The sequence below is a fragment of the Zootoca vivipara genome, chromosome 1 (genome assembly GCF_965207765.1).
Source record: "Zootoca vivipara chromosome 1, rZooViv2.hap1.1, whole genome shotgun sequence".
Taxonomy (NCBI): Eukaryota; Metazoa; Chordata; class Lepidosauria; order Squamata; family Lacertidae; genus Zootoca; species Zootoca vivipara.
In genome coordinates, this window is record NC_142582.1 from 85,585,735 (window position 1) to 85,600,377 (window position 14,643).

General features: G+C 43.7%; 1 protein-coding gene across 3 annotated transcripts in view; it reads right to left on the bottom strand.

The window, feature by feature from the left end:
* Nucleotides 1-14,643, bottom strand: part of AMBRA1 (autophagy and beclin 1 regulator 1) — a 147,748-nt gene that overhangs the window by 80,990 nt on the left and 52,115 nt on the right. For all 3 annotated transcript variants that reach the window (XM_035115335.3, XM_035115345.3, XM_088653921.1), the window contains exons 9-10: nucleotides 14,028-14,114; nucleotides 7,657-7,839 (exon numbers count right to left, since the gene is read on the bottom strand). In XM_035115335.3, coding sequence (XP_034971226.2) covers nucleotides 7,657-7,839; nucleotides 14,028-14,114 — 270 coding nt within the window. The remainder of the gene's footprint in view (nucleotides 1-7,656; nucleotides 7,840-14,027; nucleotides 14,115-14,643) is intronic.

A 14,643-nucleotide genomic window follows, 5' to 3' on the forward strand; every position in this document is an offset into this window, starting at 1 on the left:
TTTATTCTCTTGCCAATTATTCAGTATCAAATGTTTATTTTATATTTGATTTCATTTTGAAATGTTTAAAATAAAAAAATAACTTTGTTGCATTAAATGTGCATTATGTAGTTGACCTCTGTATTGTGTCTTCTGTATACAGTGTCTTCTTAATGGACTGAACTATAAAGTTAAAAGAAGTACCACAACTTAAATATTTTAAATACCTAAGTTTTTTGCACTGAACTAATAAATAATAATAATAATAATAATAATAATAATAATAATAATAATCTATTATTTGTATCCCGGCCATCTGGCTGAGTCTCCCCAGCCACTCTGGGCGGCTTCCAATCGAATATTAAAACAATACAGCATTAAATATTAAAAACTTCCCTAAACAGGGCTGCCTTCATATGTCCTTTAAAAATAGAATAGCTGCTTATTTCCTTGACATCTATTGGAAGTGCGTTCCACAGGGCACGTGCCACTACCGAGAAGGCCCTCAGTCTGGTTCCCTGTAACCTCACTTCTCGCAATGAGGGAACCGCCAGAAGGCCCTCGGTGCTGGATTTCAGTGTCTGGGCTGAATGATGGGGGTTGGAGACGCTCCTTCAGGTATACAGGACCGAGGCCATTTAGGGCTTTTAACGTCAACACCAACACTTTGAATTGTGCTCAGAAACTTATTGGGAGCCAATGTAGATCTCTCAGGAACGGTGTTATGTGGTCCTGGCGGCCACTCCCAGTCACCAGTCTAGCTGCCGCATTCTGGATTAATTGCAGTTTCCGGGTCACCTTCAAAGGTAGCCCCACGTAGAGCGCATTGCAGTAATCCAAGCAGGAGATAACCAGAGCATGCACCACTCTGGTGAGACAGACCTAACACTCTTGTCAACCCTTTTTAAAATATCCCTCTTGTTGTTAGCAACTTCCCTTCATTTAAATCAAAATGGCTGAAATGATAAGTCCACTCTAATATTCTTAGGTTATCAGGTTCCCTTCTTTAAGCAAAAGGAGGATTAATCTAAACTATTAATTTATACAACTAGCCAATTAGTACAACCGCTATGCATCTAAAGCCAAATCATCAGAAAGTCCATTTAGATTAAAAGGGAGAGGCATCTTAACAGATTAATCTTAAATAGATTTTCCTCCCCAAATTATCTAAAAATTGTGATCAGTTAAAAAGAAATAATTAAGTTAAAAATAAACTTTTAAAACAATTGCTAAGATTTTGAAGGATTTATCACCATGGAGAGGAAAGTAGAGAGAAGTATGCTGAATAAAAGAACATTCAAATTACACAAAAGCATTTTCCTGACAGGGTATGTATTAGACTGTGGAAGCAATCTCCCAAGAGATGGACTAAAAATGTAATAAAATTTAAGAGGAGGGGGAAAACACTAGAAAAATACAAGGAACAATTTCATATTTGCTGTAAAAATGCCAGTAGATTAGATTCTCCTCTTGCCACTCGAATCTCATTTTTGTACTAAATTTAATTTATATAGTAGCAGCCAGGTAGAGCAAGATTGCCATGCTCGCCAAGTTTTAGACAACCTTCTCACTTGTGAAATGTCATTCCCTACCTATGACACGGGAAACACCAAACCTGCCAATTTATCAGTTAAAATTTTAAGCCAGCAGGGCTGCAGATAGTGGGTTATTAATGGCTCTTTCAAAGAGCGGGGGGGGGACGACACAAAACTACAGCCTTGATTACGTCTCACATGGCCATTTAAAGAATAAAAAAAATTCTACAACATAGAAAAGCACTTCACAAGATCAAGTACCTCTGACAAGTACCAAATACAAGAGGATTCATCACCTGGTCAAATGACATGCAGTGCAGCAGAGCCCTGCTAAATGCCGAAGATGAATTGCTGTAGGAAAGCCAATTTGAAAAAATGAAGTCAGAAGTCTGCGTCCTGACCCAGAAACTAAATGAGTCTCCTCTGATCCTACTTGTCTCACTGATAAATAATTAGCAAGACAACAATGAACTGTTATATTCAACTGCAGCAATGGGTCACTGGATACCATGGCAATTGGAAGTTTTCTAAAGGGAAAGGCAGAACACTTGGCAAAAACACAACCTTAAAAAGCTGAAGTGTTAATAGCCACCATATGAAGGCAGCATCAGTACAGATTAAAATGGTAATAGGGAAGTTCCTCTAAAGAGGGAGTTTGCAATGGTGAACAGATACTCTTCCCTTATTTGTCTGAAATCGTCCTCTCCCCTGCCCTACCTCACAGCAAGCAGGTAGCAACTATGGCTGGCAGGGGAAATCTGCAAATATTGGACAGCAGACTCTAGCAGAGGGCTTCAAATGGTCAAAGGGCTAGAAAGAACCATTTCTATCCCTGCAGGTCTAGTACAGTATAAAGAATTGAGATCACTTGTTTAAGTCTCCACAGAAACCAAAGAAAGGAAGATTTATTCCGTAGAAACAAAAGAATGTTCTTCTCAGACTTCATTAGAAGTTCTAGATTTTGGTTACTTTCACATCCACTGCTAATAGCAGTCCATGGGGAGGGCGAGGGGGAAGCAGGCCGAACAAGTTCTGTGCAAATTAAAAAATACTACTCGTACTATACAAAGAACATAGGAGGGAATCCAACACTGTGCTATGGTGAACATCCCACCAGCGCAAGCACTGCAGCTTGCCAGGTGGAACAATTCTGTTTTGGAAGCTCTCTTGCCACCACAAGCCAATTATGGGGAGCACTGGGGGGAGGAAGGGGGAGGCCCCACTGTGGAAGCAGAAGCCCCATTGCAGTAGTATACACGCCTACCTCATGTTTAATGGGCTTACTCCCAGGTAAGTGGTTAAAGGATGGCAGGCTAGGCTTTGGTTTTGGGTTGGCATTGAAGAAAACAGGGTTCTTGGATTTTTAACAGCTGTATCTCCACAATCAGGACCAGCAGAATATAGCTGACTTACTATGGTAAATATGAGGTTGCCCAGGATAGGGGAGAAGCAGCAACAACTGTATTCTCTCTAATTCTGTGTTGTGCCATTTTGTGACTGGTGCACACTGCACACTCAAAGTTCAAAATGGTCCAATGGTCCAGAAAAGCTGGTGAGACTAGATGTACCCCATTCACAACAGAAAACCACTCGGAATGGTTAATTTGTCTCATATATGTTAGGCAAATAGGCCCACCTTGTATTTAAAAAAGGCACAAAATAGTTTGGCTATAAAACATCATGTGAAGAATATGGAAGTAACTTAGATGTCATACAACCACTGATCCAACAACCAAATGAATGACAGGGCATGAAAAGTAGAGGAGATACAATTTCCAAACAAATTATTTTATATGAAGTGGTTTCTATTAAGTAACTCACTCTTGAATGCAGGCATGTTTTATGACACAGTGATGAAAAATTTCAGAGGTTTTCAGACAAGAGCAACTCATGGTCCTGAGAATCTGTATTTCAGTGTGTGTCAAAACACAATAAAATCTGCATATTTTTTCATTGCTTGCTGAAGACAGATGGCAGAAGTCAGGACACTGCCATATTTATATGCAGAAAATTTTCAGTCTAAGAATGTAACCTTTCTGCGCTCAAGGAAACTACTTACAGCAGGTCCAACTCCTATGAGATACTTAGGAACAATTATGTTACTGCATAGAACTTAACATACATGGAAGAAAAATTAGATTATGAGCTTCACAACTCATGCACCTAATACTAAAAATGTGCTGGAGAATTCTGGAAAATCCCATGAATGAAACTCTGCAAGCTGGTTGTGCATGACAGTGGCTTCTTGGAGAAAATAATAATTTGACGGTTATGTTGAAGAGATTTTTTGCTTTCCCAAACAGATATAGATCTAGTCAGTGTTCGAAGGAGCATTTTGCGACAGAAAATTTCATTAGCGTGAGCAGTTTCTGAGCTCTGGATACAGTACTGTGCCTAAGATTTCAGATTAAAACTGTAGAATGGAAGGAAAGGAAAACTGTTTTCTGCATCCCCACTTCTAGCTACTGTCTGAAGACTGGGGAAGAGACCCTCCTGAGAATATAAGAGGGGTGGGCAGAGGGAGGACTAGACCATGTGAAAAATTAACATAATATTTTAGCTGCAGTTCATTCATTTTCAGCTGCAGTTCATTCATTTTCAGCTTTGTATTCTTGTTATTAAAAAGTCCACCTAGACATTCCGTTGTTGCGTCCATAACGTACGGTAGGTTTAAAGTGCCATTTAGATCCTAGCTTTCATATCTCAGTTTCTAACACTAATCTAGTCAAACTGTATGTCTGTCTGTCTCTCTCTCTTCTTTTTAAAATCCAGCATGGTATAGGAGCTAGATAAGAGACTGGAACATGGGAGACTTAAGTTCAGGTTCTCCACTCCTCAATAAAGTGGACTAGGTAACTTTGCGTAAGGTAACTAAGCCAACCAACCTGATGGTGCTTTGAAGTAAAAGGCAGGATACAGATTTAATAAAAAAAACATCTTGGGTGCTTTGGTAGAAAGGTGGTACATGCAATAATAAATAGGTGTAAAGTAATAGGTGTAAAGTAATACACAGAAGAGCATAGCAATAAGTATTATCCTCCCCAGCAACTGATACCCAGAGGCATCCTGCCTCCACTACTGGAGATGGCTATATAGCCATCATGGCTAGCAGCCTTGATAGCTTTATGCTCCATGACTATCACCTTTCCACTCTATAAACAGGTTGTTTAATTATCCATAATTTATATTTTATATACTGTAAATAAATGCAAAAAAGGAAAAAATGATGGCAAGAAATTCAGAAACACAAAACCTTCAGTGAGTAAAGGAAAGGTTCCACCTAAAAGGGCCCCTCTACCAGTTTCCCAATCAGCCAAGAAGGGTAACCACATAGAAGAGAATACCTCGAACGCATAAAGGAGCAGAGATCACAATGGAACATTTGTTACCAAAAAGCATAGCTAGTGTATAGGACAGAAATGCACTGCCTTCCCTACTCAGCATGAAATAAAAGGCAGTTTGGGTATGGCTGACTGAATCACTTTCCTGAATGGACCCCATCCCTGTTTCAATATTATCTGCAGGGGAACACATTTCTCCACAGGTATCTGCCTAGCCCTGTGAATGAAGAATGTACCAATTCTTTTTAGCAGTCAAGCCCCCTTCCCTAGAGGATGAATAGGAGGCAGTAATGGAAATAACTGAGGGTTGCTCTTGCTGAGCTTTTCCCATCACAATAGGCCTCAGCAGGCTGCCTCACTTCTACTCCTCCAGCCTGCAGTGCTGCTTAGGGAAAGCTATTAGGCGGCTGACGCTTCTACATATCTCCCCTCATTTACATCTTACACAAACAAAACCACAATGAAAGGGGGAAGACACACTCATTCCCCTGCGCTTCCGAGTAGTTAATTGCTAGAGCATGAAATGACAGCTCCAAAGAACAAGGGTTCTGCCTCCACCATAAATTCTCTCCCCTTAAGGTTATTTCCTGCTGCTCTAGGAGCCCAGTTCAGACTACCTGGTTCATCTGGAATTCAAAGGCATGAGCAGTTTAGATTTTTTACCCAAGCTGATGGTACTATAGAATCAACATGGATTGTGATGGAGTACTCCATCTACTCAGTCCCAGCTGGAGAGCATTTTTGAGGAAGTAAGAAATATCTATCCTAGTCAAGTAGTTTACAAGTCATATGATTTGCTAAGAACCACAGAGAAGACTACTGTGGAGACACGCTGTACGGTACTTTGAGATTAGAACTGCTGCAAGAAAGGTCACTTAAAAATGTCCTTATTGGCTTAGAAACTGAATAAACAGGAAGCAAAACAAAAACAACACTCATTCACTAAAAAGCAAAGAGTCTTGTGGCACCCTAAAGACTAACATATGAAGTAGATTCTAGACCAGCGTCCCCAAACTAAGGCCCGGGGGCCGGATGCGGCCCAATTACCTTCTAAATCCGGCCCACGGACGGTCCGGGAATCAGCATGTTTTTACATGAGTAGAATGTGTCCTTTTATTTAAAACTAGCTGGCCAGGCCACGCGTTGCTGTGGCTCTTCCCTGTGATTCCCCCCACCCTATCCTGATCCATGACCTATCCCGTCTCCTCCTGCCCCCAACACACACCCAGGCGAGTCCCCACCTCCATTCGGCCTAGTCTGTAAAGGCAAGCCTCCATTCGGCCTAGTAGCTGCAGTACCAGTGTAGCCTCCGATAGAGAGCCAAGGTTTTCTAGCTGTAGTACCAGTGTATCCGCTGCTAGAGGGTGCTGTGTTGCAACCTCTTCTGCCTTCTATTTCCCAGGTTCCCTGACTCTCTAAGTTCAGGGTTCCAAACCAGTGGGTTTTACCTGGTTTTCGTGGCACAGGTATGACATGTGGCCAATCTATGTGCATGGAAACACTCAGATATCCCCATGTGACGCTGTGGCCAAATCTGAACACGATCGGGCAAGCGGTTTCGGAGAACGTCGCGGCCTAAAACATGGGACCTTCTACATTTTTATATATATAGGTGCATCTCTGGGTGATTTGTGGGGCCTGCCTGGTGTTTTTACATGAGTAGAATATGTGCTTTTATTTAAAATGCATCTCTGGGTTATTTGTGGGGCATAGGAATTCATTCATATTTTTTTTTCAAAATATAGTCCGGCCCCCCACAAGGTCTGAGGGACAGTGGACTGGCCCCCTGCTGAAAAAGTTTGCTGACCCCTATTCTAGACAATGAATAAAATTGTTAGCTTTTAAGGCACTACAAGAAGCTTTATAGTTGATGTAAATTGTTACTTATTTGTTTGCCATCAAGAAATTCAGGAAGCAAAAGTACCAGCTTAAGGAGACAACAGGGTTGCAGATATTCATTATGAAAGCCATAACTTAAGAGACTGAGCAAATCAGACAGGAATATCTAGCCAGCCGGGAATTACTATACTCTTCAGCTCTGATTAGGGGGCTTTTTACACTGGATCAATATTCTCAGAATATGTGAATCTAAAGCCCTATCTCTAAAACGTCATTTTCTCTTCTTTCAGCCCCCTGCTCATAAACAACCACAACTATGGGTTACTGTGGCAATGAACATTACCAGTTATCAGGTGTGCTCTACACTTTTGATAATTATAAGTTCTGTAGCATATTAAAACATATGACTGCATTAATACATTCAGGGAACTGACAGGAGCTTTATTTAATAAGTGATTCTTAAGGAAAATATGAATAGACAACAGAACACCAAAATGACCATTCTCTTCCACTGCACCAGTACCAACCTTGGAAAGCTGAATATGGTTCAGGTTTAGCCAGCTAGTGTGTCTACTTACCCATCCAAATGCAAAACAACTTGAAAAGTTGCAGCGGTTGCCTTCCATTTATTAAAAATAGAGTGGTTGATGTGTTCAGTTATTGAGGAAGGATTAATCTAACAAGCTGCATCAGTGCAAGGTGAGGGATTCTGCTTACTCCACTCCTCTCGCCTCAAGCTGGCTATGGCAGGAGGTTGGGAGAACCCCCAGAACAGCATGGAGCAGGAGGAGAGTGGGGATCATTCCATCTGGTAAGTTGCAGCACTAGTTGTTTTTCATCCATGGTCTTTGAGAAGTATGAATGAAACCTGCTATCTTATTTTAAAAAAACCTCAAGGTACTTATGAACAGAAGAAGAGAGGAAAACTCAAGCATGGTGAAATAAGAACAACGAACACTTACTCAAAGTCTTCAAATTCCAGATCATTTCCTTCTACAGATGGACCTGTATTCTCAGAAGTGGAAGCAGAAGATGAAGATGAACGGAGCCGATTCTGCTGGTATCGCATGGAGCGCTGACGAATACTATCTCTGCGTGAAAGATACTGGATCATTCTCTGGGCATAATAAGCAGCAGGAGACAACCTGAAAGTATGAGAGACCATTGTTAGTTCAGAAGCAAGTCTCACCAGATACAAATGAACTTGTTTTCCCATTAAATGTTTAGCATTGCAACTTTATTGTCCAAATCTGTATCTGCAGTTAAAAGATTTCTCCCACTTCCTGAACTTTGCTGTATCCATAATTCATACAACCAATATCTAAGGTAGGTCAGTGTTACACCCTTATTACTTTTGTTGTGTGGGAGTAGAGACTGAGAAATAGTGCATTGCCATCTAAGTGAGTTCACCAACCAAGGTGACACCTACAGTTCATATTTCCAATTTTCATTCTTGGCTGCCCTGTTGACAGCCAGCTGGGGGCAATTAAAAAAGTGTCTCAGACCCCATAAGTTTACTTTCAGTTTCAGTCTCTCCCCACCCCACTAAAATATAAATAAAAATTCAGCCAACTACCTGGATTTCCCTCCCCAATTTTCTGCTCTTCCTTCCGCTTCCTATTCCTCATCCCTATAAATATGTAATGCATGGAGAATGTTGATTTCTCTTTTGATGTTAAAAAATGAATCTCTCAACCAGTTTCCTACAAGTTCAGGTAAGATCTATATTTAAACAAATGATCTACCACCATTGTGCCTAGTTTGGCCCTAACTCTTTGCTCAGACAGAATAGTTCCCATCAGCTATATCCGACGAGAATTGGACCATAAAGAAGGCTGATTGCCAAAGAATTGATGCTTTTGAATTATGGTGCTGTAGGAGACTCTTGAGAGTCTCATGAACTGCACAGACCTATCCATTCTTAAGGAAATCAGCCCTGAGTGCTCACTGGAAGGACAGATCCTGAAGCTGAGGCTCCAATACTTTGGCCACATCATGAGAAGAGAAGACTCCGGAAAAGACCCTGATGCTGGGCAAGATGGAGGGCACAAGGAGAAGGGGACGACAGAGGATGAGATGGTTGGACAGTGTTCTCGAAGCTACGAACATGAGTCTGACCAAACTGCGGGAGGCAGTGGAAGACAGGAGTGCCTGGTGTGCTCTGGTCCATGGGGTCACAAAGAGTTGGACACGACTAAACAACTAAACAACAACAAAATATCCAAGGAGTCAATAACTACTAGTCATGATGATTATATCCTGCCTCTAAATATCAGTTGCTGGGGAAAGCTACTGCTCACAAGCAGAACTTCCTAAAGGCACTTGGTTGGCCTCTATGGAAAAGAGGGCTGCGGACTAGATGGAACTTTGATCTGAACTCCACGGAAATTTTTTGTGTTCTTGTGTAGTAGACATTTCCTCACATTTAGAAAATAAATGATTCAGATTCTTGTAACTCAAATCCATTGGTTTGAGTCAAATAAGAATAGTCATGAACTGACCATTGAACCTATCATCCACTAACATTAATGTATCCAAGACAAAGAAATATTGGCATCTCTTAAGCAATACAAGAGACACGGGTGGCGCTGTGGTCTAAACCACTGAGCCTAGGGCTTGCTGATAAGAAGATCAGTGGTTCGAATCCCCACGACGGGGTGAGCTCCCGTTGCTCGGTCCCAGCTCCTGCCAACCTAGCAGTTTGAAAGCATGTCAAAGTGCAAGTAGATAAATAGGTACTGTACTGCTCCGGCGGGAAGGTAAACGGCGTTTCCGTGCTGGCCACATGACCCGGAAGCTGTCTGTGGACAAACGCCAGCTCCCTCGGCCTACAGAGCGAGATGATTCATTCCCCGTTTGCATTCATGGGATTGTTGTTTATCACATGATGGTGTATGTTTTCATTCCACAGAGTCTGACGTGACAGAAACAGGATGTTTGTTACTGTGTTTCCTGAAGTGGGACTATTGTCCTTTGTTCTTTCTCTTTGCTGATGTCAGTTGGCATCAGTCGCTGTAATGTTCGGGCTGGAGAAAGCTTTTGAAGCTCCCGATCGACCAGGAGGGAGGGAACACGCCAGTCGGGCATGTGTCTCTGCCAGAGTCCTACTTGTGAGTAAGAGATCCTAACACGCCACAACCCCAGAGTCGTCCGTGACTGGACCTAACGGTCATGGGTACCTTTATCTTTAGCTTAAGTAATACACTTGCATTCCAGAATTTAGCTGACCTTTGCAAAACACATTACTTGTTTGTCTTTTTTGTAATCATTCTTTATATGTGTGCAATGACGGACCTAAAGTGTGGTCAGGATGGAGAACTCAAACAGGTCATTTATCCCAGGCATCCCCAAACTGCGGCCCTCCAGATGTTTTGGCCTACAACTCCCATGATCCCTAGCTAACAGGACCAGTGGTCAGGGATGATGGGAATTGTAGTCCAAAACATCTGGAGAGCCATAGTTTGGGGGTGCCTGATTTATCCTGTAAGCCTTCTGTTTAATTGTAAGCAGGCAGCAACATAGAATCATAGAGTTGGAAGAGACCACAAGGGCCATCCAGTCCAACAAATTTTAAGAATTTTTTTGTAGGTTAGGAAGAACAGATTCTTAAGTATTTTTATTTCAAATCCCATTGATTTTTTTTTTGCCAATTCCTTTATCACTCTAATTATATCACCTTTCATATGGTCAATTTTTCAACACTCTCATTTGATTCCAACAATAGTTACAAAGTTCCCATTATCTCAAAAGAGCCAACCTTGCCTTCTCTTCTTTGAACAGAGATTTGAATCAATCACTTTAGACACAATTGATTTTATCTCGGCCATATATGGATCAGCCTACTTTTTCTGTAGGATTTGCCCTGATACCAATTCATTCACACAAAGCTGTTTTCATTACTCATGTTACATTACGTGGGGGTTTTTTACTTAACCATCTATCCTCCTTTCCGTGTCTTACTTGCCTATGCCATTTTTTTTACCTTTAATATTCAGTTTTTTCAAGCTACACTGTTCACTTTATTCTTTATAGAGCTGTGTTTTTCAAAAAGCTCTGTCATCGGTGGCACCTTAATTATAGCACCCAAAGAATTTCCTACATCAACACTTCCTCTCATTTCCTTATTATTTCTTAATTTTTTCAAAAGATGCTTTCTACAAACCCCTCTTTCTGCACTCTGAATTCCCATGTCTTACTTGGATCCAAATAAGTCATCATCAACATTATTCCTTTTTACTACATCATTCATTCCCATCCTATTAATAATGCAGCATATCTAAGAAGAATTATGTGCTTCTGATCACAGCATTATCTTGCACATTATATAAGGAGTTCATAGTCTCTATTTAGCTCTATAGATGCCTCTACTCTTTCACTAACACTATTCTAAACAGACCACCGCAGAAGATGGTTCCTTAAACACAATCCCTATTAATTTTTATAGCAACAACAACATAGTTGGTACGTCATCTGTAACTATGAACAAGAGGCAGCTTTAGGCCCGGAAAAGCGTATGAAACTTTTTCTTCTTTTTGCAACATGGGAGTGAAAAGCAAAGAAACTGACAGGCAGGGATAACAACAAACCAATGTGAACAAATGCTAGTAGTATATATACTTAGTTTCCTTTTCAGACTCATTTCAGGAAAAGGGGAAATGGCTTAAGCTAAAGGCTTTATGGAACAAGTGTGTCTTGAAGGGAGAGAGAACAAACAGAGTAATGTTCCTTTGCATTCTCTTCTTCTCTCTACCGTGTTTCCCCTTTTTTAATACGTAGTCAGAAAGTAAGCCATGGCAGGGTTTTTAACCATTTGAGAGCTATAAGACATACCCCGAAAATAAGCCATACTTCCGCACCAGCTAGCAGGACCCAGCATGCCGGCCGCGACAGGAGGAGGAAGCCTGCCGGGTCGGGTCAGTGCCCGGAAGCGGCGGTGGCTGCTTTAGTGCCAATAAAGCGTGCAGCAGTGCCGCACGGAGCACCAGCCAGCAGGACCCAGCTCCTGCAATGCCGGCCGCGGCAGGAGGAGGAAGCCTGCGGGGTCGGGTGGGTGCCCAGAAGCGGTGGCGGCTGCAGCGCTGACAAAGCGTGAAGCAGCGCCGCACGGAGCACCAAGGGCACGAGCGGCAGGAGGAAAGAGAGAGAGGCTCGTTACTTGCGGCACTTTAAGAGAAGCAGCCAAAACCGATCTCCACATTCCGAGCCTCCCTTTTGCGCGTGCGGGCATGTTAAAGCCCCGATCAGTTCACTCCCCACTTCTTCCTCGCCATCCCTCCCTTTCACGCGTTGCCTTGACCCCGCAGCCCCCCTCCCTGGCCATCTTCCCCTAAGTACAGCGCTGCTTCGTGAGCGCTGCAGCCGCACGCTCTCTGTGTGTGCGCGCGTCTCTTTCTTTCTCTCCCCGTGCGTCCGTCTCTCTCTGTGTGTGTGTGTGTGTGTGTGCGCGCGTCTCTCTCTCTCTCCCCCGTGCGTCTCTCTCTCTCTCTGTGTGTTTGTGTGCGTCTCTTTCTTTCTCTCCCCGTGCATCCGTCTCTCTGTGTGTGTGTGTGTGCGCGCGTCTCTTTCTTTCTCTCCCTGTGCGTCCGTCTCTGTGTGTGTGTGTGTGTGTGCGCGCGTCTCTTTCTCTCTCTCCCCCGTGCGTCTCTCTCTGTGTGCGCGCGTCTCTTTCTTTCTCTCCCTGTGCGTCCGTCTCTGTGTGTGTGTGTGTGTGTGTGTGTGTGTGTGTGTGTGTGTGTGTGTGTGCGCGTCTCTCTCTCTCTCCCCCGTGCGTCTCTGTGTGTGTGTGTGTTTGTGCGCGTCTCTTTCTTTCTCTCCCCGTGCGTCCGTCTCTCTGTGTGTGTGTGCGCGCGCGTCTCTTTCTCTCTCTCCCCCGTGCGTCTCTCTGTGTGTGTGTGTGTGTGCGCGCGTCTCTTTCTTTCTCTCCCTGTGCGTCCGTCTCTCTCTGTGTGTGTGTGTGCGCGCGTCTCTTTCTCTCTCTCCCCCGTGCGTCTCTCTCTGTGTGCGCGCGTCTCTTTCTTTCTCTCCCTGTGCGTCCGTCTCTCTCTGTGTGTGTGTGCGCGCGCGCGTCTCTCTCTCTCTCCCCCGTGCGTCTCTCTGTGTGTGTGTTTGTGCGCGTCTCTTTCTTTCTCTCCCCGTGCGTCCGTCTCTCTGTGTGTGTGCGCGCGCGTCTCTTTCTCTCTCTCCCCCGTGCGTCTCTCTCTGTGTGTGTGTGTGTGTGTGTGTGTGTGTGTGTGTGTGCGCGCGCGCGTCTCTTTCTTTCTCTCCCTGTGCGTGTCTCTCTCTCAGTGTGTGTGTGTGTGTGTGTGTGTGTGTGTGTGTGTGTTTGCGCGCGTGCGTCTCTCCCCCCCCCCCACAGAGAAAAGGTTCCGCTTCGGCTCGTCATTCAGCCGCGCGCGCGCGCCAGGGGCATGGGCACAAGCCTTGTCCCCCTTGTGCTTCCCTCACAAGCATCTCGGAGCGGGACGGGTCACGGCCTCCCTCCTCATTCCTCGACCGGCGTGAGAGAGCCCGGGGAGCAGCCTCTATACCTCCACGCGCACACACACCTGGCCGCCTCCAAAGCCATGGAAGCAGGAGGAGAAGCACCAGAAGCTGCTGAGGGAGATGAGCAGCCTCCCGCCCAACCGCAAGTGCTTCGACTGTGACCAACGCGGTCCTACCTACACCGACATGACGGTGGGCAGCTTCGTGTGTACCTCCTGCTCCGGCATCCTACAAGGTTTAAATCCACCTCACAAAGTCCCCCCCTGTGTGCACATCTGTCTCCGAGGCAGGTGGCCATCCAGCCTCTGCTTAAAAGCCTCCATAGAAGGAAAGCCCTTGACTCAGGATGGGTAGGAGGGGAAAGGGAAAAAATAGAAGAGGCAGAAAATGGAAAAGACCATAACAGAGTGGCAGAGCACCCTGTGCTCTGTATGCAGAAGGATCCCAGGTTTAACCCCCAGGTACCCCCAAGTTTGAAATCCTGGAGAGCTGCTGCCAGCCTGGTTGACAGTAAAACCTGGAGAGCTCAGTTGGCTAGAGTGTGGTGTTTAAATGTGCGCGGAAGAGAGCGCCGAGTGTCCTGAGCCAGTGGGACCCAGTTGTACCAGCACTTTAAAAAAAAAGACACCCCCTGAAAATAAGCCACCGTGTGTTTTTTTGAGAAAAAAGTGTTATAAGACGGTGTCTTAAAAAAGGGGAAACACGGTAGGTATGTCTTTTTCTTTAAATGAGTAGTAGTATAAAAGGAATAGTCAAGCCTGAATACCATGAAAAGCATGTCACATATTCCTCTTATTTTGTGGTTCACAGGAGCCCACAAAGTTATCTCTGGATTCAATTCTGTCCTTACCTAGCTGGATCAGGATAGATTGGATGTTCCCGAGATCCTGCCCCATCATAACGGGATAATGAAATGAGTGAAGACTCCAATAGCCTCCTAGGAAAGAAAACAAAAAGCTTTAACTGGAAAGTCGAAACTAGCATCCCATATGTCTACCTTCTTGACTTCTCTCAAATTAAAATGTCAAAGGCTATATATTATTTGGTGTTTTTCTACCCACCCAGCACATCTTCATAGCCAATGTAACAATGGTAGAACTCAATTAATTTCATCTTCTAGTGATGGCTCAGTTTCTTTCACTGTTCACGTTATTAAGAGCCTTACAAGTAAAAAAAAAAAAAAGACCTTTACGATCTATTATTCAATTAAGTACCATCCTCTATGGGTTATTTCAGCAAAATGTCAACAAACACAGATTACCACACAATGCACATAGGCTGGGAGCATGGAAATAAATCAGATTATATTCAATTTCCAGATTTCACTCCCTTGCAGGCCTGTTTCAAATGTGAAAGTTCCATTAAGCATTAATAGAATACATATAGGCACACTTGCAATCTAACACTTTCTCCCCTGTGCACACACAATTGGAATATTTCCCATGGTTCCTCCACTGAATGCACAT